The sequence below is a fragment of the Aedes albopictus genome, chromosome 1 (genome assembly GCF_035046485.1).
Source record: "Aedes albopictus strain Foshan chromosome 1, AalbF5, whole genome shotgun sequence".
In the NCBI taxonomy this organism is placed as follows: Eukaryota; Metazoa; Arthropoda; class Insecta; order Diptera; family Culicidae; genus Aedes; species Aedes albopictus.
In genome coordinates, this window is record NC_085136.1 from 281,977,926 (window position 1) to 282,002,925 (window position 25,000).

The 25,000-nt window shown below is 39.6% G+C and overlaps 1 protein-coding gene across 5 annotated transcripts in view; it reads left to right on the plus strand.

Moving 5' to 3' along the window:
* Positions 1-8,832, plus strand: part of LOC109398457 (serine-rich adhesin for platelets) — a 38,446-nt gene extending 29,614 nt beyond the window's left edge. For 4 of the 5 annotated variants that reach the window (XM_029864811.2, XM_062846851.1, XM_062846853.1 and 1 more), the window contains exons 2-7: positions 2,479-2,762; positions 2,850-3,033; positions 3,101-6,749; positions 6,816-6,933; positions 7,000-7,145; positions 7,384-8,832. In XM_029864811.2, coding sequence (XP_029720671.2) covers positions 2,644-2,762; positions 2,850-3,033; positions 3,101-6,749; positions 6,816-6,933; positions 7,000-7,145; positions 7,384-7,565 — 4,398 coding nt within the window. In that variant the 5' untranslated portion in view covers positions 2,479-2,643 and the 3' untranslated portion in view covers positions 7,566-8,832. Of the gene's footprint in view, positions 1-373; positions 2,412-2,478; positions 2,763-2,849; positions 3,034-3,100; positions 6,750-6,815; positions 6,934-6,999; positions 7,146-7,383 lie in introns of those variants that run through there. The other variant, XM_062846854.1, reaches the window with a different exon arrangement.
* The last annotated feature ends 16,168 nt before the right edge of the window (positions 8,833-25,000 follow it).

A 25,000-nucleotide genomic window follows, 5' to 3' on the forward strand; every position in this document is an offset into this window, starting at 1 on the left:
GGTTTATTCAAAATTCTTTTAGCTAAAATTAGCGTATATCTGGAGCGACCTGTCTGCAGCCTTATTCAAGTTATATTAGAACTTTTTCTATTTCGATACTGGACTCAGATCCTAGTTGTTAATGCTGTAGTCATATGCTTATGTAATAAACTTATGTCTGAAAAAATTGCTGAGAGATTTAAAGTACGTTGTAGTGTTTCATTTGTCTTCTGAAGTGGCAAGTGCTGAAAAAAGCGATGATGATGATTGAATTCCAATTGACCGATTATACATTCAACGTGCATGTTGTTTCATTATCGTACGCATTCAAAACTTCTTCACCAAGCATATACCGGGGACAAAAAACAGAAATCTAAACAAACCATATGTTATGATAATACTACGAAGTTTGTATGTATAAATGATGTTTCTTTAATATTTCATACGCACGTCAACGCAGAAGGTTGCTGCAAGCATCACCAATAGCTAATTGCTGCCAAATGATCGTCGCTCGCCACCACTAGGTATAGCGACGACGTCTTCAGCAAATAATAGACGTTGACGACGACGACAATGGTCATAGGCCGCCCATGTGCGTGCGTAGAGAGATATACCTAGGTAGAGAGCAAAAGAAGCAAACGTCATTGTCGTTCGTATTAATGCACGCGCGGGTGGGTGGACGAACGAATTCGCGAGATTCATGGTTGTTCTAAATATTTTTCTGATTTTCCTGCTTCATCATCCACCAGCACCAACACGATCCGATCGTTCTTGTTGTTGTCGGTCTGCCAATGAAAGATCGAACGTGCTTGCGCATGGTTTGGGGTAGGGAAGTTTATTTCTTTTTTGTGTAATACTTATTTTATACTTTATTACTTGTGTATTCATGATATTCATATGTTATGTTGAAGACACGTAGACACTAACGTATTCAGAAAATTTCCGTTAAGAAGAGAACCTTCAAGGATTCGAATCTATACGCTCTCAAGATGGCCTTATTGAACAACTTTGCGTCTGCCTTGTCGACTACAAAGAATCAAAACATTATAACAATCAGTGTTAATTCTGAACCGGGGAATTCTGAAGTCCTGATCATTCTTAGGCAGTCGAATATCACAAAAGAAATTCTTCGAAAATTTTGGGGAAAACCGCCAAGTCACTTTACGTGATGCTCAATCCAACAACTGTCATTGGCGTATTTGTTGTCGTTGATGATGATTAGTCGCAGATGCGATGTAGGTATTTCAATAGCAAGGATTTGCGTTTGTAATAAAAACAGTCGAGACAACCGCTGTTGCGCTAAACCTGGTAAACCGTTGCTCTCATTTCTCACGATGACTGGTGGACGGTGGTTCATTACATCCGTCTGACCTGGCAAACGCGTGAGATATAGGTAGATGTGGATTTGCGATTTTACACACTCTTTCTTTATGTTTCGAGTGGTGTTGTTGACATTGCAGTTGCAAATGCGACCGACCGACCGACGATGACCGCACGAAAATGGGTGCATCTTCGCGCACGGACAACGTGTGGATTCTCTTTGTTTATACGGGTTGATGCATGTGCAGCGGAAACAACCGGCCAGAGCTGGGAAGTGTCTTTGTTTTGATTATTTTTACGCGCCAGATGCGAGACGATGATGATGATGACGGGTCATCTCTCTGAAGGTGAAGGTACGAAATTGTTTTCGTTTATGGGTGTTCTGTACCTTACCTATTACTGTTAGTGAGGATTTCAGCGTTATTCACTTTATTATTTGTTTTATTTTGGGCAAACTACTTATAATTTTGGGCAAATAACTTATACTGGTGGAACCAAGCATTAGCACGAAGAAGGTTGAAGGATATTCAAGTAAAGCAGAAGAATCATTGAACAATTCAGAGTTGTCCTGAATACCTCCTTATTGTCTGTCCCAAGATCGTTGCAGATGTTTCTCGTTGACCAACATTCGATCGCATAGCATAGCCAATCATGACGTTGGTATTTAGACAATGCACACGTCTCAATGGTCGCACATCCAACGACTTCTCGTGCGCGCCATGGTTTCAAATCTAACAACTATACCGGGTACCATCAAACAGTGTCAAGCGTAGTACATCACCAACGGCCTGAGGGTTGGTGTTCCTAAGTCGGTTAAATTTAGATTAGTCATCCGTGCGACTAGCGCGAACAGTGTTTAAGTTACCGAGAGAGTTCTCAATCGCAAAAAGAAGCACACTGATGGTTGTGGGGGTTTCTTCGCCGTCTGCCATAACAACACAAAACATAGCATAGTAAGCACTGTGAGATAGGCGTTCGAGGTGTTCGACCTCATTGATCGACTATTTTCAAGCCTTGATCAGTGTCATCAAACGATGGTATGCCCACGGTTTGTTTGACTGTCGTCCTAACGAAATACGCCGCATACCATTCCGCACTACGAATGTTGACGGGTATTCTACAAACAGCAATCAAATTGAGCGTCACTTATATTGATCTACATTTTTGCTTTCTTTCCAGTTACTTTATAGGAAAGTACAGATAGACCCGAACCAATCGTACCCGAAAGTACGACGAAATCTCGGTTCTGGAGAATCGAACTCTTCCAGAACCGAGATATTCCTCCAGCCCCATCAGTGCACACCAAAAAAAAAAAAGAGCGGATAGGAGGCACAGCGTAGAGCAATGGAGTCTAGAATATTGAATGCAGCTGCCGCGAGGGCAGCTCCCACCTCGGCACATTTTATCGCCGGCGAAAGGAATCACTCCTTTGCCGGTGGTTATCAGCAATTTACAAGCGAAAAGTAAGTAATCTGATCAATAGCTTCCCCGGGTCCATGGGATGGGAAATTACGTAGTGTATGGAAACTAATTTTCAGAACAATTCGTAGCCTTCAATACACTATACCGGCTGTTGGGCACCATTACGGTAATGCGTTTGCTCCCGACGGCGAGGACGACGATGACGATGAAGATGGTTTAGGTTCCGTTACCCTAGGCACGTATAGTCAATCAATGAATGTAGCTAGCACAACCGATGGGGAATGCTATGATGAAGAGGAGGAAGAAATTGATGTAAGTTTATCGAAAGCCTTCTGTTTCCGACAACATTGGGCGATAACAGAAAGCATTGTTCTTGCAGGAGGACGTCGAAATGTCGCCAGCAATCGAGGTGATCTCGATCGATCCAAACTGTGACTACGATACCGATGAAGAGGATGACGAGGAGGAGCAGGAAATCGAAGAAACGATAGTAGAAGAACATCCAGTAGTGTATCAGGAAGTTATTACCAATGATGTTCCCGTTGTGGAACAAGCTCCTAGTATAGGGGTAGAAATTGTAGAGCAACCAGTAATTGTACAGGAAACAGTGCTTGAAAATGTGCGCGCTCAAGTAGAGTTAGAGGGAGATGTGATAGAAGGTCTGGAAAGTGATGACATTGAACCAGAGTTGGAGAACATTCATCGCGATTCTGATGAGGATGGTTCCGATAGTGATAGCAGTAGCGATAGTAATAGCAGTAGTAGTGACAGCAGCGGTGATAGCGATAGCAGTAAAAATAGTCATAGCAAAAGCAGAAGCAGGAGCAGTTCATCCAGCTCAGGTAGCAGTAGCAGGTCCACGTCCACTGCGTCCAGTCATCCGAGTGACTTCGTACATGGATCTGATCAGGAAGAAGATGCGATATCAGTGCAGCGGGAAAATCTAGCAAAGGTTATAGAACGCCGCAAATTGATGGCGATAGAACGTCGCAAGCGTACGACTAGTATAAACAGAAAGTCGTTTTCGTTGCCACATTCACCGGTGGCCGGCACCAGTGGTGGCATATTGCATGACATGACAAGCTTAAGTTTCGAAGATCTGGACGTTTCGGCTATAGTAAACAACCTTAGCCCATTAAAGATACCGATACGTGCCAGTGAATCGGATGATAAATTGGTGCAAGAGCTGGCAGAAAACAACTTCGATCTTGCAGCCTACATAACGGAAGAAGATTTTGTGACGACTGATTCAGAAAAACGAGAAGCGCAAAATCAAAAACCGAAAGTCTCTCCAGTGAAGAAAGCACCTAAATCTCGTGGAAAGCAGTTAAAGATGTTGCGAGAACTGATGATTTCACCAAAGTCCGACAGTCATGAATCCGGATTTTCCAAAAGGACCTGCACAAACAAAGCCAAGCGAATAGTAGACGACAGCGGGTCAGATTCCGATGATTCCGAATCCGAAAGCGACACTAGACAATGCGTAAAGATTTTCGGAATCGAAAGGATGATCGGTAAACCAAAGCGAAAAGACGACGACACAAGAGCGGATCCCACGTGGAATCCCAACGGAACGGCAACTGCCAAGCAGACACCACGACTTGCTCAGACTCAGAAACCTATTGCACCGCCATTAGTAGCACCAGTACAACAGCAGTCTAGTAAACGAAACGAACCCCAATCGGCACCAGTCAAAGCCAGTGAACCCACAAAACCTGTAAATACTACTAATAACAAAAACAAATTGCTTAGCGCTGGATCGCAATTAGCACGTAACAAAATGCTTTCGTTGATGGCCAAAAACAAAGTGCCAATGCAGGCAGCTAAACAGCACTCGAAGTCAACCGGAAGTGTCACTAGCGGTAGCAACAACAAGTCATCTGAACAACCAAAAAAGAAACAAGTCATCGTAAATAACAACGTAAAACTAGATCACGATTACTGTTCGCCGAAGAAAGGCTCCGGTCAAAATGCGGTAGCACCGGCTCCGCAGCGGAAAGCGATAGAAATTCCATTCTTATTACCTACCCTAGATCAGCTTCGGCAGAAGAAAAAACTTTCTAAAAACAAACAGCAGCTTGAAACCACCAGTAAGAAGGTGAAAACAGGCGCTGACTGTGATAAGAAGGATAAAGAACCCAGTAAAACTAGCAGCGAGCAACGAAACGATTGCGAAACTAAAACGATTGTTATTCCGGTTGTAAAACAAGAAATCACTATTAAGGAAGAATCGAAAGAACGGATAGAAACAAATACAAATAGACTGAACCCTGTCCCAACCGCGCAAACGAAACAAGTCTCCTTACTGAAAATTAATCAGAACAAACCGAACGGTGTGCAAACGACCACCTGCAGCATTAAAGTAGAACCGTCTGACGAGAAACCCAAGGCTGAATCAATCAATGCAACCAGTAGCAACGAATCTATCGTTAAAGTTAAGAAGAAACTAAACCTTCAGGAATACAAAAAACGTCGCGAGCACCCTGCAGATGATGGAACGATGCAGCATGCGGATGCGACGGTGGTTACGGAGAGCAGTAGTTTGAGCAGCATCAGTAGCACTTCAATCACGAGCGAATCCAGCAGTAGGGACGAGCAGGACAGTGCCTCTGCTGCAGCACGGCAAGAAGCGCAGAAGCCATCCAAATGTAAAGCTCCGCTGGATCCCATTTCGGCGGCTAAACTGAAAGCTCTGCGAGCGCAGCAGCTCAAAAAAGAAGCCGCCATCAAATCAACGGAAGCGAAAATCATCCCGAAAACGGTCCCGCAGATTGTGCCGTTGGTTGAAATCACTTCCATCAAATTCGACGAACATGGAAATCCCATGCCCTACGACAAGAATGCCGAGAAGGATGCCAACGAGCTGAAATTGCACAAGGATTTCGAAGAAATTATAATCGTCTCGATGGGTTGCAACACAGACGTCAGCATCAACCCACGGGAACCAAACAAGAAAATGGTTAAAACGGAACAACTGGACAAAAACATTCCGAAGAATGAGCTACTGTCTAACATTTCCGATACGATCAAGCGGTGTCAGTCGTCGACACAGGGCATCATTTCCAGTAGTTCTTTGATATCCAGTATCCACGAAGTGGTGATCCGGAAGAAAACCTGCAATAAGACTGAGTCAATCGATGTTGTTACTACGGCAACATCAACGGAGAAACGGCCAGTTGGAGGAGGCCAAGCCAGCCAGCAAGGGTCTCCAAATGTGGGCGTTTCACCACCCAACGCATTCTCTCCTGGAAAACCGGAGAAAGCGGGTGGAGCGTACGACCAATCACCCTCGTTCGACTACGACGACGGTCAGCTTCAGCAAACAGCTGAAAAAGTCAAACCAAGCGAGCATGGCGAAGACAAAGTTATCATGCATTTACGAAAGGACCGACAACGATTGAAGGGAGTTTCTATTGCCATACAAACGTTGCCGGTGGATCGTTTTCCCGAACTTAAACGATTACCTCCCCTTGTTAAAAAAGAACGAACTGTGTCTCGAAGTAGCTGTGGATCGGCTCAACGAAGTCACAGTCGTCAAAGTATCGGCAGGAGTCGCGATCGACAACGGCGCCAGTACCGGAGGCGTCGAAGTAGGAGCTTATCTTCAGAGCCAGAAACCCGCACTAGGTCTTCCAATTCCTTCTGTAACAGCATGCAGCGATCGTCTTCCCGGAGAAGCCGCAGCAGGTGTAGTAGTTCCAGGCGAAGATCCCGATCCCGATCGCGGTCCAGATCCCGATCGTACAGACGGCGCAGTCGCAGCGATTCGCGCCGTCGGAGGTCTAGTGTTTCCTCGGAAAGGCGGCGCTACTATGAACGAGACTATTCCCGACGCGGTCGAAGCAGTAGAAGGAGAAGATCGCGTAGCAACTCATCGCAATATTCTTCTAGCAGTAGCTCCAGTTCCAGATCGCGATCGCGTTCGGAGTCGCGTTCCAGCAGATCCCGATCGCGATCTTTGTCCCGTCCATCCTCGCGGGCTAGAAATCCACCCCATAATGAATATCGTCGACCTGCTTTATCGCCAGGTAGGTTGATCTTCTCTTCGATTTGTGAGAAATTTTGATTAATGGTTGCTTTCTCATCCGGTGTAGAGCGTAAGATTGTTTACGTGGGTCGACTAGAACCGGCGCTGAAACGAGAGGATCTCAAGCGAAAGTTCGTTCAGTATGGGCGCATCAAGCAGGTTACTTTGCACTATAAGGAATCCGGGTAAGTTTTCAGTAATTTCAAACTCGAATCGGATTCTGTACAGAAATTTTCATATTTTACGCACAGTGCAAAGTATGGATTCGTTACGTTCGAGAAGCCACAGGATGCGTACAAAGCCATCGATGCGAGTGCGAAGGATCCTGCTCTGAGCGAGTACGATGTGAGCTTTGGTGGCAGAAGGGCGTTCTGCCGGACGGAATACGCCGATCTGGGTAAGTATTATGGGCACAGCCACGTTGCTTGCACTACAACTATTTGTTCATAATTTGACATTAATCCCACTTCTTTATGAAGCTCGAAATCCTCAAGCAAGAAAATTCAGAACGTTATCACTGCGGAAGATAGTACTCAAGAAAGCCCTGTTTCGAGGTTCCCAAGGCATCTTTCGCCCCTTGTTGACAATGTACCGTTTGTGTATTAACTTAACCATTTTTTTCGTTCCCGCAACAGATGGTGACCTCTCGCATGACCACGAAGCCGTTGTTCCCTTCATAGCACCGGATGGGTCCCTGGTGATGGCCCCCAATCCGATGACCGCGATGCCCCCCCGCAAAGACGACGGCGACTCCTTCGAGGAACTACTCAAGAAACTGAAGAAGGAAATCAGTGCCAAAAAGCCACGCAACTCATGACCGCAAAGCAACGACCCGCGTCACACAGCGTGCTGGTTTTTGTCCAACCATAAACGGTACTCTGACGGTGCACCACCAGCGCCGATTCGTAAATACCTCCAGAGAATAATGTTTTTCTTTTTTTAATGTCTACTACCCGCAACTTCAACCACTTACTTACGGGTTTAATGTTAAAATTTTATTCTAAACACACTATTGGCAATCGCGTTTAACAGTGTCTTCTAACTTTAACTTTGAAACGTTAGTTTTTGGTTTTCCAGTTTTTGTCACGTGCAATGCAACGCAATTTACCATCCTCAATTTTTCGATTGTGCTATGATAGAGAAAAAACGATACTTAGATTATTCTCCTATCACCGGTGCCATTGCAGCAAAGTTATCATTGTAATATATAGAAAGACAAATATTTTACAGGGAACCTGCATCCCCCCCCCATAACAATTTGATTAGTTTCTGATGTTTTGTTGATAGCAATGCGCGAATATTCAACAACATTGCATCAGGTATCGCAATGTTACAATTTTACGGCAAAAGTAACTCGCCCTCCCACATCGAGGCAAAATATGTCGCTTGATGAAGCTGTTATATGTTTTTGAAAAATATTAAATCATAACATTGAAACCCTATTGTTCAACTTTTGTTTATTAAGTTAATTTGTACACATGATCGCAAATAAACTGTTATCGAAAAAAAATTCTTCCAACGAAATCGCATACCTTACTTAATGCTTCATTTTTTTATGTTCTTATGCACAGCCACGTGCGATGCAAATACATATTACCATGCCGTTAATCTAGATCGGTTTTATTCAATCAACATACTCGTTTGTTCAGTTCTTCGACATCAGCAATTTGCTCGGAAGAAGAAGAACGCTGATTTATACATTATTGTTAGGCTAAGTTATAGCAAAACGGCGACGATTAAATATTAAAATCTGTGATTTTTGACTATGTAATAAAATGAACGTGTTTCAAACCCTGATTTGATTTTTGTCAAACAAATATTTACTTTATTGCATAATTTAGGTATAGAATGGTAGTGGAGCGCAGTCTTAAAAAAATGCGCTCTGCTTCATTGATCAGCTGGATAGGTAGGTTCATAGTTTCAAATTAGTTTTGTTATGTCCCAACTCCCAATTGATTAGATAGATGTTTTCCTAACCATTATGGCTAACTAGGTTTTTTTTAGTTTTTACAATTAATCTATACCCCTTTATTTCACTATAGGTACTGCTCGCTGTTTTTGTTAAATAAAAGTTTGAAAATCAATGACAAATGTGTAGTGTTTCAATTTAGTCCGACACAATCAAATTGATGACAGCAACGCAAACATATTTTTGATCCCTGAGAAGGCGTTCTGCACTCAACGCTTTCCTGTGCCAAACGGATCAGTGTCAAACACCTACTTTGTAGGGTTTTTGTCCGACATTCTTGCAACATCTGTTGTCGACCGGCCATCGATGGAGTCGGCTCGATAACTTCCCACGAACCGATTTTTTAGGTGACAGACGACGAAAGTTGTCCAAATAGTTGCCCGGTTTCTCACATCATCCTGGCTATCAACCGGTGCAGGCAGATGACCAACTTTTCTAGGCCCATGTTGATTAGTTCCGCTACGATACTACCTCTTTAGTTGCTTTATCGGTTTTGAGCTGGTGAATGGCATCCTTAACCATTAGGCATTAGGGTCATTTTTGATCCAAACTATACACTACGTCAGTGCGAGCTGCTCCCAACGTGATGCATTATGAAGGATATTTTCCCTCATCATGGAATTTGGGTCAATTCCATTCTCTGCTGCACTTACTTTGCCGTTTTCTCCGTTGCCTTGGTCTCCCGTGCCTATCTTCTGCACGCCAGTCAGATGCTCATCGAAGTGCTGCTTCCACCTTTCAATCACCTCACGTTCGTCCGTCGACAGGCTCCCATCTCCCGTTTTTCAAACTGGAACAGACAACTACGAGCGACAGCCTACGTCCACTGAGCTGTAGCATCATGGAAGCACTCAATCATCGGGACTAGATCGCTCAAAATACTCAGCCAGAGTGAATTCGCGGAAGCAGAAGAACCACTTTGGCGGCAAGCACAGGCGTATCCGGAAGAAGTTCAGCTGTTGGGCGAAGGAAAATGTGTGGCGAAAGGCAGTTCAATGCGTGCGCTGTCTCTATTCCTGGACAAAACAGGCATTCTACCTGTCGGTGGCAGAGTCGCACAAGTTCCAACTATTTCATACGAAGCGAAACATCCAGTTGTGTTGCCGAGAAGTCATCGAATCACAGTCCTCGTTGTGCTCTGCTTCCATCAGCAGTTCCTTCACGCGAACACCGAGAAAGTGTGCAACAAGTTCAACGACAGAGACGACGGTTCTACATCCCGCGAATGCGAACAGTAGTGCGGAGCGTATGGCATAGCTGTCAGTGCTGCAAGGCTAGGCCGTTCGCAATGATGTTTTATTTTGTATGGCGAGTTTTAAAAGTTTTAAAACTCGCCATACAAAATAAAACAGCATTGCGAACGGTCTAAGAAAGCAGCTCCAGTTCTACCGATGATGGGACCACTTCCTCGGGTTCGTCTGACTCCCTTCATCCGTCCGTTGACGTATGTTGACGTGTACTACCTTACCTTGGTCATTTCAAGTGAAAGTCGGTCGCAGTCTAAAGACTGCCCCAGAAAGTATGGACGCACCTAATCTTCAGATGTCTGGGACAGATCGATGGTTCGTGTTTCGGACTTTGTTTTGGCTGTTTCTGCGTACTATAAGATCGATAATTCAAACGTTCTTTGTGACGATGAACATTGGAATTCGAAATGGTAACTTTTTTGGGCATAACCCGCTCTGTGTAAATTATACTTTTTTTTCTTGTGCTTAAATACCTTTCTTATAATTCTATGCAATCGTGGGTTAGCAGAACCTTTATTTTTAATCCAATTTTTGCGTATGCTCAAACGTGTTCTTCCTACCATGATTTCTGTTTTCTGCTTACATGGTTTTCTCACTTACTCTTTCCATAATTTGCTCATTTCCTAAGTGGCATTTTAAGCTCTGTACATCTTTTGTGCACAATTTTTTTCAAGGTGTTCCGCTAAAAGTTTAGGTATTTTGAAACAAACTGTTGGAATCGTACAAACCACTGCACACATGTTGAGAGAATAGGTTGATCAACAGGATGCAGCCTTCAAAAAGAACTAGTTATCAATAATTGTTTAATGCCAGTATTTTCTTTTTGCGTCCATACTTTCTGGGGCGGTCTTTAGTGAAGCGGTGGATATGTTTGTTCATGTGCCTCACAGTTCGAGCTGTTCATCTGGAGCTAGCACACAGTCTGTCAACGAAGTCTTGCGTAATGGCGTTCAGGCGGTTCGTTAATCGGCGAGGAGCTCCACTGGAAGTTCACCAAGGCCCGTACACAGTGAAACTTCAACGTTCCTGCAGCCCCGCATATGGGAGGTCCGTGGGAGCACATGGTGAAGTTTGTAAAGGAGCAATGACAGCATTATCGGCCATCCGCATCATCCGAGTGACGAGGTGTTCGAAACCATAATTCTGGAAGCAGAGGGGATCGTTAACAGTCGTCCACTGGTCTACGTTCACTTAGAAGCAGCCGATCAAGAAGCGCTCACTCCGAATCACTTCTTGCTGTACGGTTCGAGCGGCATGCCCAACTAACAATCGCAAGCCGCAAACAAGCATGCATGCTAAATTGTTGCTTTACACACTTAAATTCAGAAATTGATCTCGGTAAACATTTACCGAGAATCCAACAGCTGATATCGGTAAAATATTTACCGGGATTTCGGTAAACCATTACCGAGTCTCGGTAAACTTTTCCGAGATCTCGGTAAAATTTGGATTATCGAGATCTCGGCAAAGTTTAAACGACATCTTGGTAAAGCTTTTACCGAGATTTAGTGAAAATTATTACCGGATTCTCGGCTGTTGGATTCTCGGCAATCCGTTTGCTGAGGTCGGCGATTTAATTTAAGTGTGTATAATAGTAATTATAGCTGAACCAAAATTATGTTGTACACATTACTGTACAACCCGTTTTTCAAATGAAAAAGTACCTATGATCAACTTTTCGTATCGGTATTAACAATGATAATTTAAAACACTTTTCAAACGTTAAATAATTTTTTTATTGGACTCGCAGTAATTCCATAGACTAATTTCAAGACCTCGATGTACCAAAGAAAACGATCAAATTTTCGGTGACCAGTCCGGTACCCAATAAACATTCATAACCGTGTATTTTTTTTCCGTGTAAATGGCCTTTTGTGTAAATTTTATTTAGCGTGTTACACTGATCTGACAGCTCTGACAGTAAGGGACTCAACATAAATTACGTAAAGTGAGTACCGAGGATTGTTCACAATCTGCGAACTTGACTGCGGAAGAAATTGCGACCATGACGCCGCTGGTAATTCCTTTACAACTTAGTTCAACAAGACCTTTTTCTGCTTCTTGTTAAGTTCGTGTAAAAATTAGCACATGTATCTGTAATGTGTTTTTCACAAGTCATATAAGCGCTTTCGTTTCATCACACTTCGACTCAGAGTAATGATGAAAAACACGTGTGTTTTTACTGACAAACAGCTGAATTAATCTGTTGTTCAGTTGTTGACCATATTGTTCTGTTATAATTCACCACTGCTGAATAGGAGACGAAGTCTGATTATTATTAAACCAAACCTGAGAATATAGTATATGAAAAACTTATGCAGCTAGACCAGTTCTGCAAGAAAATCGCGGAAAATCTGATATTTTTGAAACATTTAAGGTAAATGTCACGGGCTACCTTCGAAAAATCCCAATGATATTCACGGTTTATATCATTTGGCATTTTTTAAAGGTAGTCCGTGACATTTACCTTGAATATTCGAAAAATAGCAGATTTTCCGTGACTTTATTGCAGAACTGGTCTAGCCGCACAAGTTTTTCATATACCATATTCTCAGGTTCAGCTTCTAAAATGAGCTGTAGGTGGTTGAATTTATATATGACAAAATGAAATTTACAGGACTGCGTGCGCGGTCTGGCGCGATCTGAGGCTGCGCGTTTCGAACGCAGCTTCCCGGATAAAAAGTTACCATTCATTACATGGTAAATATTATTAACATATGACTGGTTTTATCGTTCACAATAAAACACATAGTAGATATATTGTTACTTTTTACAATAGAAATCAAGCCCATATAGTTCGTACAATAAGTGAACATTAGCTTTATTAGTGACTAATTGATTCGATTGTTTTTCAATAGTTCTATAATAATTTAAAGTTACTATCAGTAAACATTAATTTAAGTTGTTTTTAAATAGTTGCAAAAGTGCCTGCAAAGTTTTCATGGACTTCTTATTAAAAAAGAGTTTATTTGTCAATTACACTTAAAAACAATTCGTAACAAATAAATAACAATAAATATTATTGTTGCTTGGATCATGTTTCTATAATCAAATACAAAATCACTTGACATATTTTTTTTTCTAGTTTTCGTTTTAAATTTGAATACAATAGATGTTTCGCTTAAGCTTCGACGACTGACAGACGTTAAGCCGTGTTGGCAGAGGAAGCTCTCAATGAATAACTGTGGAAGTACCCAAGTAACCAGTAAGCATTTAAAATAACATTCCTTCAGCATTATAGTAGTCCTTAGGACAAGGCATTTAATGCTAATTGACCGTATATGCGCCTATAGTGCTACCATAGACTAATTTCAAGACCTCGATGTATCAAAGAAAACGATCAAATTTTCGGTGACCAGTCCGGTACCCAATAAATATTCATAACCGTGTATTTTTTTCCGTGTAAATTGCCTTTTGTGTAAATTTTATTTTGCGTGTTACACTGATCTGACAGCTCTGACAGTAAGGGACTTAACATAAATTACGTAAAGTGAGTACCGAGGATTGTTCACATTCTGCGAACTTGACTGCGGAAAAAATTGCGACCATGACGCCGCTGGTGCTACCCCACAGCAGGTTTTGGCAAAATAACGGGCTGTTTGAGTGCAGCACCTTCAGGAACGCCGTATCAAACTGTCAAAAAAGCGTAACGCCTCGTCGAGCAAAACAAAGCAAAAATAGATTTATGTCTGCTTCTCGCTCTCTCAGCGTTCCCGCTTTCTCGTCTTTGCACACTCCAGCTGATGTTAGGGGGTACTTTTTTGCATGTTTTAGGAGTTATTGGTGTTTGAACTTACGATCCGGAGATTACTCAATCATGTTTGCTGCTCAAGTTTCTGCTCCACGCTCCAGGATATGCTACCGCTGTTCCGATGTCGTGCGCTGATTTTATCCCCAATATAAAGAATGATCTGAAACTGAGCTTCAGTTCCAACACCCAAAACTTGTTTTCAAACAAATAGATATTCCATTTTGTAAACATCACTTTCATTCCCTCTCCGATCTATAGCATATGATTTCCTCTTGCGAATAGTCTTATGATCCGCCAAATCATCCACCAATTCGGTACGTATGTTCCGACGAAATGAGAAATGATGATGGCCATGTTCCTAAACCAAACCAGCTGCAGCAATGTTTTCTGCTGAGCCTTAAGCCCAGTTTCCTGTTCAAAAGAAATTTTTTGACTGATTACTGGCAGAAATTTTATACAGACACTGCCATTTGAATTTTGATTTCTTCGCAACTGCGTACTGCGATCAAAGAAACGCGGTTTCACGGGCGATTCAGGCAAGGAATTTCTCATGCACCAACATAGGCCGAGAAATTTCTTCTGAACTGCAAACAGCTCCTTAGTGAGTAAGGAAAAAACGAATAAGCAGCTCATATGTGCTTGCTGTCAACAGAGGCATAAACCCTGTAAAAGAGAGACAGCATTAGCTGTCAAACACATAACATATCTTCCATACTCTTTGCTCTTAGCATTTGAAAAGCAGTTGAAAGGCATTCTGAATGCTTCCGAGCAAAAACACCTCAAGCAGTTGAAATGCTAATTAACGGCCAAAAGCTTTTGAGTAGCACAGCTTATGCCAATTCAAGGCACCTATGCATTCGAACTGCTTTTGTAGGGCAGGAAGCAGTTGAAATGCTTATTACGGTCTACTGTACGGCTTATTCAAATGCTTAGTGGTTACCTGGGTACTTATAGAAAACTAGCTGAAAATCAGGTTTTAGCCAAGTGAGGATGTCACGACAAGAAAAAGATGAACAATGATTTTTCTAATGTTTTCCAATAAATTAAAGGAATCTAGTAAATAGTAAACTATCATTTTTTTTTTTTTTTTTTTTTTTTTTTTTTTTTTTTTATTTGTGACGTATCATTGATAACAATACAAATACAATTAGTTTGATGGGGTCAATTGAACCGATGCTAAAATAAACATGCAATAATATTTGTTGTTATGTAAACAGATTTCGCCTTTGAAAAACCAGAGAATTCATATTTCTCGCTAACATTTTTCCCCAGCATTTACAGATACTAATGGCCACATGAATTGTGAACGATTTATGGTATGGATCATACGACCTGAGGTCTGACTTGTGATATTTGGCAGTTATTTGAAAAGATTGAAGATATATCTTATCAACAGCTGCCAAGCAATACATACCAGACAGACATCAGACTGTTTGATTCTTATCCTAAAATGTGCATATCATTCTGGCGGCCGTTAGTGCTCGTAAATGCTGGATATAAATGTTAGCGGAAAATATGAATTCTATGGATTTTCAAAAGCGAAAACTGCTTACAAACAACAACAAATATTATTGTATTTTTATTGTAACAACGATTCATTTGACGCCATTCAATTAATTGTATTTGTATTGTAAGAACAATGAAAAAACATTAAGATATATTGGTTTCTTTTGAAAATTGTCCTAAAAATGTCTCATAAAAACACAATACATTCTATTGTTTTTCACGAAAAAGTGTATGAAAATTTTCTCAAACTTTTATGGTTAAGATACATAACGACCACCATTTTTTATTGTAAAAGTGCCATTTACCATTCGCCGAATGGTATAGAACAATAGGGGTGATGGTGAGTGTGCTGTGTAAATTACAATACGTTTAATGGTGAATATTTTTCGATAAAATGGTGTTGTAACAATAAAATTTATCGTATTTTTATGATATTTTTTATCAGGGTTGCTAAGAATCTAAGATAAGCGCGACAATATTGCGAATCTTTTCTGAAATCCGCATACCGGCCAACAACTGGTGCGCCGACAGCCCATGCGCCGGGCTGTGCGCCATACAAAATGTAAATAAACAAGTGTCAAATTGGTTCGCGCCAAGAGCTCTATCTCTCTTAGGGTTCGGCTCCATTTTTTGTCTAAAACATTGAACGTCTTTATGTCTGGAAATAATGTACAAAAAAGATATTATTGACGGTAACAACGCTTTTACTTCATTAAACCACTGATTAATAGTGATTTGGCTAGTGAAAAACTTGGCGCATAGGCAATCGGCGCGCAAATTGTGCGCTGGTGTGCGGATTTGAGTTAATCGTCGCAAAGTGCCCAACACACATTATACCCTGGCGCGCAACCAAGAGGTCGAAGAGAAACTTGTCGAAATGCTAAAAATTCCCGAGAAGCTCAATATTTGCCTTGAAATTAACTTTTTTCAATCTCGTCATCCGGGCGAGTAGCGCAACATGTTTACGAAAAGAGAATGTAGTGTTGGGGAAACTTGCAGATGTAAACAAAAACGTTTATCCTTCTAGCGCATTAAATTCGCAAAGTTCGTCGAATCAGCCTTTGTCAATAAAGTAATTGGGAAGCTGGATCATATCTGTAGTGTATTAACACTAACCGTCCCAACTTTCTGGCATGTTACGTCATACTAAATTATACAACACCAATACTGGTAAAGATACCAGATGTTCCTACCTTATATAGAAGACCTTGATTGATACATTCATTGACAGGTAGCGAAAGGTAGAGAGAGAGGAGATTAGTCAGTAACAGACGGGCGCGGAGGTGAATACTACAACTGGCGAACGAGGATGGATTCTAAACAGCACGGTGGGTTGTTGTTGTTTTTCTTCTTAATGAACAGTTTCCGGATCAAGTGGGGGAACGGCCAGGTAAGGAATCCATTTGCATGATTTGGATTTGACCAAGAATGGACGGTTTTCGGTAGCACTGGTAGCAGGTGGAGAAATGTTTATTTTGATGCTCGTGATTTGCACGTTGAGCGGAAGTTACCCAGTAAAGTGTTTATTTTTACTCATTGTGTGGCTTGCATGCAAGGAAGGGAAGATTGCATGCATTTGAATGAAAAGGGAGAAGTGGTCAAGTGTGCGCAACGATACCTTTTGAGCGTCTTATTGCTGCGCATCTTTTGATTATATCGGAGTTGCGAGAATCGTAAGGATTCTCCGTGTTTAGAAAATCATTAGGATTTTCTTGGGTTGCGAAGATCGGAAGGATCTTCCAGTTGCGAGAATCGTAAGGATTCTCCGTGTTCAGAAAATCATTAGGATTTTCTTGGGTTGCGAAGATCGGAAGGATCTTCCAGTTGCGAGAATCGTAAGGATTCTCCGTGTTCAGAAAATCAGGAGGATTTTCTCGGATTGCGAAGATCGGAAGGATCTTCCAGTAGCGAGAATCGTAAGGATTCGCCGTGTTAAGAAAATCAGGAGGATGTTCATGGGTTGCGAAGATCGGAAAGATCTTCCAGTTGCGAGAATCGTAAGGATTCTCCGTGTTCAAAAAAATCAGGAGGATTTTCTTGGGTTTCGAAGATCATAAGAATCTTCCAGTGGCGAGAATCGTAAGGATTCTTCTTGTTTAGAATACCAGGAGGATTTTCTTGGGTTTCGAAGATCAAAAGGATCTTCCAGTTGTGAGAATTATTTAGATTCTTCGTGTTCAGAAAATCTGGAGGATTTTCTTGGGTTACGAAGTTTGAAAGGATCTTTCAGTTGCAAGAATTGTGAGGATTCTTCGTGTTCACAAAATCAGGAGGATTTTCTTAAGTTGCGCAGATCGGAAGGGTTTTCCAGTTGCGAGAATCACAAGGATTCTCTGAATTCAGGAAATCTGGAAGATACCCGGGTAGTGAAAATCGGAAGGATCTTCCAATCGCATGTATCCTAGTGATTCTACGTGTTAAGAAAATCAGGAGGATTTTCTTGTGTTGCGAAAATCGAACGGATCTTCCAGTGGCGAGTGTTTCGAGGATCCTCAGTGTTTCAAGGTTGCTAAGATAGGAAGGACCTTCCATTTGTGAGAAACTTGAGGAGCCTCCTCGTTAAGAAAATCTTGGAATATCCTAAGTTTGCGAAGACCGGAAGGATTTTCCAGTGACGAAAATCTTAAGGATTCACCATGTTACGGAGGGCGGAAGGATCTTCTGCAAGAATCGCGAGGATTCAGTAAGTGTAAAGAAATTTCCATGGGAATGTAGAAGCGTATAAGCTACATAAATACAAGGAACGTCATTGGGTGGCAAAGATACAGGATAATAACTCAAGAACGGATTCTTAAGATTTCATCCGACGTTTCGGTCACTATATAACCAACAGTCAAAATTCGAAAAAAAAAGAAGAATGTCCCAGTTAAGATAATCGTGGTGATACTGGAGGATCCATATAGTCGATGTGATAACGCTGGAGTATTTAACTACACTGAGAGTGCCTGGGGTTTATTGCAGAATATTCAAGTAACTTTTAATATGGAATTTTACTTGACATTCTTGAACGTAAAGTGTATCCATCACACAATAATGTGGCATGTTACACGATGGGAGAATGCAAAAAAAATATGTGATTGGCGAAGAGAGGTCTCGGAGAATATATTATCGTCGCAGCACTAAATCGAAGTCGTGACTCGCGCGACATGTGAAGTTACAGATGCGAAGTAAATTTGAACAAATGATTAGCATTGCGCATCATTCAGCTAGTTAAGAGCTACTACATGCACTCATCCGAATCGAGTAGTGACACATTAAAGTGAGTAAAAACTCAATTTTCGCACCCCAGTTCACTTCGGATTTCAAGCAACAGCATAATAGTCGCAATGTTCATGTTACACTGAACTGAGAAACTAGTTTGGTCCCATTAGGACCGTCACGCCATTAAGAAAAGGAATCGAAGTAAGGATTCACTGCATTTTTGGGAATTAGCCAGGAGTTGTACGTTTGTGATTGTTTTATATTTACGAAAATACTAATTGTTCGTGTTTACGAAAATACTAAGTATTCGTGTTACTGAAGCTAAAAGAAGCTGCCGAATTCGAGAAAAGATAGAGGCAATGAACGATAGTGCTAAGATTGGATCGTTGATAAGTCTAAGGGAAGTGGTTTATGAGATGACGGCCTGCACATGATGTCTGTGTAGCTTTGCAACATGGAGTAGCTAATAATCATGTGGTGAGATTTCGGTTGAATTGCTGAACGGTATATGAATCGGCTGATTTGAAAAGGATGAAATAAAAAAAAAATCCAGAAGAATGGAGTCAGTTGAGTTGTGTGAAATAGTGAGAGATGAAGATGAACAGCGTCCCAGATGGATCAGTGTCCCAACTGATATGGAGAGTTGAGTGTTGAGAATCGTGACGGTCAACATACCTTATTGTTATACATGCTCGCCTCATTCGTTTTGTCAAATTGGAGACTGCAGGTTACATTCCCGTTCCGGTCGTAAAAAAAAAAGATTTCCGGCTTCATTGTGCTTACAACACAATATACAATTTCACGCAATGGCAGGTGGGAGGAGGCACTTCAATTAATAACTCTGATAGTGCACAAAGAGAACGGGGTTGAAGAAAGACAGGTCGGGTTCTAGTGAGAGTCAGGATTTCAAAAGAAGCAAAAGCATCAACTAATGAATTGATTCGTTTCGTTTAGTTCTGAGTGAAAATGTCGAGAATCACAGAATACACTTTTGGTTGTCCTACTGTTGTGTTTTGTACTACTCAATAAAAAAAAATCAAAGTATTAAACGCAGCTCTTACGTGTTGCTGCTGACCGCATAACAACCGAAAGGTTGAGTGAGTGTATTATAGGTATGTGACCCACAGAGGTGAATTACACTTTGAAAACTTTACGGCCTATTTAACTAATTCACAAACTAATCATAAGTTAAACGAAAAATCAGCATGGATTTGAATATCTGATTGCTGTGGATGCGTTGATTCTGGTCACATTCTTGATAATTTCAGTAACTAGCGACTGGAATAATCTTTCTTAGGAAACGCTGGTCTCGTTTTCCCGTACACTGGAGACAAACTTCAATATAGCATCCGATTACTATTTTAGAAAGTTTGAATTCAAAGAGTGTTTCAATGAATTATTTGGAGGCCGTCACTGTGAGATTGATTATTAGGTGTCAATCGTAAGTATGGAAGTACTTGTGAAGCCCAATTCTGATCATGTTTTGCCGGCAAGCGCTTTAACGAATAACCCGAAATAAGAACTGTTATATTCTTCAAATAAAGAAAAGCAAGGCAAAATGTTTGGTATGTTTGAAATATAAATGAATTTCAACATATATCTACTTTAGACAAGACGAAATTCCCTTTTTCCGAATGATCAGCTGATCCACATGTATGTAAACTTCGAGATGTTTCGATGATAGAGATAGAGTTAATTTGGCGTAGGCGTATGTGGATTGAGCGCGTTACAATAGTATTGATGTCTCCGATGTTAAAAATAATAATTACACGGAGCAATGAAACTCGATTAATGTAAAAAAAAACGGATTCATGTAGGTTCAACGTAACATGAACTAATGTTTTGAATTGGAATGGTATTGCCATCGTTTAGGCTAAGTTTGGTTATATCGCACGTGACATTAAGATGAAGAGAAGGAATTTGAAGTGGTATGAAGAATATAGTTACTGCATAGATAGCTACAGATAGCTAAAAAAAAACTAAAATAAAAAAAGTAAGGGAGATTATGGCAGAATCAACATACAGTAGACGTAAAATAACTGTTACATGTTAACGTTGTTTAATGATCGAGATAATGAGGAGGATAGGTCAAAGGTTGGACTTATTGTTAAACGAATCACATGCTTCTTGGATGATCGTATACGTTAGATTATTCAGATTTTAACTGATCTGAAGTGATTTAAGAATATGTAATCAATCATATGGGACTCGAAATGATTGCAACTTTTCTTCGGTATAAATGAATTACTCTAACATGTTGTACGGCGCTTTTGGCCTAGATTTATGTATTAATATTCGGCTATAGTAACGAGCACTTTATTTATTGTTGAGGGGGGATTGTAGTGTATTAACACTAACCGTCCCAACTTTCTGGCATGTTACGTCATACTAAATTATACAACACCAATACTGGTAAAGATACCAGATGTTCCTACCTTATATAGAAGACCTTGATTGATACATTCATTGACAGGTAGCGAAAGGTAGAGAGAGAGGAGATTAGTCAGTAACAGACGGGCGCGGAGGTGAATACTACAATATCCAAGTATGCAGATTTAGTTTCAAGCGGGTTTAAACACCGGGTGTTCAAAATAAATACCTAAAGAGGCTTCAAAATACATTGGGGTGTCCAAAACATTTGATGAAAATAACTGATTTTTGAAGGATCAGTTTTTACTCCTTCAAAAATCAGTTATTTTCATCAAATGTTCAGCCAGAAAAGACCTTGTGGGTGTTTCTGACGGACAGTGAAGGCTTTTAACGAGGCTTTTATGGTCACACCAACATCATCATTATGTGTAACATCCTCTGAATCTGTTTGATTTTAGCTTAAATTCAAACTAATGTCCTCTAGGGGTCCAAAATTCGACCGTTACCCCGTTACCCTAGTTAATTACCATTGATAACAATATTGTTCGTGCAGTTGAAAATCGGAATTTTTGACAAGCGTAAATCTATTTTTCGTACGTCGGGCACCGCGCACTACGTGCGACGTTAGGTTTCACGCTTGGGGCAAGACACTGTGCTGGAGAGTGCATTTTCCTTCACAGAGTTGCTCAGAATTTCTCCGGATTGCTCCCGTTTTTGCTTTGGTGTTGCCTGATTTATCGCAAAATCAAAACAATATTGCCCGATATCTCGCTTTTCTTGCAGTTTTAGGGGTGTTTTTCGACAAATATCGTCGATCATTGATGAAAAGAGTTACTCAGAATTTCTCAGAGCTACTCTCGTCTTGCCCCTAGGTTTCACGTATGGATTTTGAGAAAATACGATTGTCGGGTGTGGGGAAACTTCGGGTTTCACCCGCGACGACAATACATACAGTAATTTTATTATTAATATATATATAATATATATATATATATATATATATATATATATATATATATATATATATATATATATATATATATATATATATATAATATATATATATATATATATATATATATATATATATATATATATATATATATATATATATATATATATATATATATATATATATATATATATATATATATATATATATATATATATATATATATATATATATATATATATATATATATATATATATATATATAATAAATTTATTATTAATAATCACGTCAATAATAATATGTTTTGTTATTTGCTTGGGGCAAGACACTGTGCTGGAGAGTACATTTTCCTTCACAGAGTTGCTCAGAATTTCTCCGGATTGCTCCCGTTTTGCTTAAGTATTGCCTGATACTAACGCCAAAACAAAACAATATTGCCCGCTTTTCTTGCAGTTTTAGGGGTGCTTTTCAACAAATTTCGTCGATCATTGGTAAAAAGAGTTACTCCGAATTTCTCAGAGTTACTCTCGTTTGCACAGTGTCTTGCCCCTAGGTTGTTTGTAAGCAGTTTTCGTGTAGGGGCAAGACAGATCTACGAAAGAAAATCCGTGTCCGAAATGTTGCTCAGAATTCCTCACAGTTCCTCAGATTTTCTCCCATTTATATCAAAGTGTGTTCTGGCACCAATGTCAAACTGCAAAAGTGTTGCATATGCTGAATGAAAATTGCAGTTTTGGGGATGTCTTTCAACAAATTTCGTCGATCATCGATAAAAAGAGTGACTCCGAATTTCGCAGAGTTGCTCTCGTTTGCACAGTGTCTCGCCCATAGGTTGTTATTCGAAAAAGCTCTGCCCTCACTAGGGATCGGGAATTGCTCAAAATACGATATTGTGCGCAGCCCAAATTTAGTGTGACATTGTCATTTATTGCTCATTATTGGAGAGCCTAACTGTCCCTACTCATCTCTCTTATTCTAGATCAATTTTTTACTTAATCTAATGAGTATCGCTCACCGACCGTGGGATTGAGCTTCGACCACGGATCCACATGCCTGGCTGCTCGCCCTAGTGTTGCGTTAGACCACCGTTCCCATGGTGCCTTGCAAACGCAAATTCGTGATGAAAAAAGGGGCGATATATTTTATCCGCCGCCCCTGCTCAACTGACAGAAGAGCTTCAGCGGAAGCGAAGAGAAAACCACCACTGTATCTTTTTCATTCCACGAGAGAATTTCAATAAAGTACGTCGTGTTATTTCACTCGTTTTCATTTCGCCACGCGTTCCGAAAGTACTATCGGGATTTCGGTCTTTTCGGGATTGTCCGCTTTGTGCCCTGTGTCCTCTGCTGGCTCCAACAGGTTATGAGCCCAGAGACGGAACGAAACACGGTGAAATCGTTTTTGCTTTTGGATGGAGACATTTTGTCGAAAAAGTGCGACGTAGTAGTTTGGCTGAGCGACGGCGCGGCGGCGGTGATTGTGTAGCGCCTACACACCGACCGGTTTGTGCGTATCAGCTCCCAGCACGGAGGAAGTTAGGCGTTCGACACTGTTAGGCATTTGTTAGATATGTTGCTCATCGAAAATTTCTGGAGAGCATAAATCATAACCTCGAAATTATGCTCAGTGTTCGATTCTTTCGCGCATTGTTGACAGTTGCCTGAACGGCAGTTAAAAAAATAACTTTGTTGATTGCGGCAGCGTTCGTCGGTCGGGAAAATGATAAAAATTGCGCGTTTCAATTAGTTAAAACCGTAACAACCTGGTAAGAACCATTTCAGTCGTTCCGTCGTCCGACCCGTCAGCTCCTCGCCGCTGCTACTGGCCAATAAGTCCGGTTCGTTCTCGTCGTACCGTTGCCGGAACCAGTCATCTCCAAAACAGTGTCCGATTCCGTTAAGTTTGGCCTCATCGTGTCGGTGAGTCATTTTAATTTAAATTTGATTTATTTTTCATTTAATTTTTATTTAATTTTTATTTAATTTTAAATAAATTTTATTCAAATTTTAATAAAATTTTAATTAAATTTTCATTAAATTTTATTAAAATTTTACCAAAATTTTAATAAAATTTTAATAAAACTTTAATAAAATTTAAATAAAATTTTAATAAAATTTTAATTAAACTTCAATTAAATTTTAATTAAATTTTCATTTTTTTAAATTTAAATAAAATTTTAATAAAACTTTAATAAAATTATAATAAAATTGAAAGAAAATTTAAATTCAATTTTTATTGAAATTTTAATAAAACTTTAAAAAAATTCTAATAATTTTTTTATAAAATATTAATAAAATTTTAATAAAATTTTAAAAAATTTTAATAAAATTAAAAAAAAAAATATTTAATTTTAATTTAATTTTAATAAAATTTTAATAAATTTAATTTTAATAAAATTTAATTATATTTGAATAAAATTTTAACTTAATTTGAATTCAATATTAATCCAATTTTAATTAAATTTTAATTTAATTTAAATTTAATTTTAATTAAATTTTAATTTAATTTTAATTAAATGTTAATTAAATTATAATTAAATTTTAATTGTATTTTAATTTAATTTTAATTCAATTTTGTTTTGATTTTAATTTAATTTTAATTTAATTTTAATTTAATTATAATTTAGTTTTAATTTAGTTTTAATTTAGTTTTAATTTAGTTTTAATTTAATTTTAATTTAATTTTAATTTAATTTTAATTTAATTTTAATTTAACTTTAATTTAATTTTAATTTAAATTTAATTTAATTTTAATTTAATTTAATTTTTATTCAATTCAAATTCAAATTCAAGTTTAAATTAAAGTTAAAATTAAAATTAAAGTTAAAATTAAAATTGAAATTGAACAGGCTCCGAGTTTTTTTTTATTGAATTTGTTTCGTCCAGCTTTCATTCGAGGCAAGAGTACGGTTGTAGTAGTGAACGTCGACAAAAGTTCACTACTACAATCATACTTCTTGCTCGGATGACAGCTGGAATGAAAACAAGCAGCATAAAATTTATGCCTAACATTTGTCTAACAGCCCATAGTAAAACATGTCTAACGTTAGTCTAATGTTAGACTAACAAACATGTTTCGAATTTGCAACATGTCTAACAAAAGTGTGTCATATCTGTCTAATTTTAGACTAACATTAGCCAAAAGTGAGACAAAAAGTTAGCCTAACATGCTGGCCAGTTAGTCTCACATTAGGCTAATGTTAGGCTAACCCTCCGTACTGGGAGTGTTCGGATCGAACATGTTTTTTTGAGGACA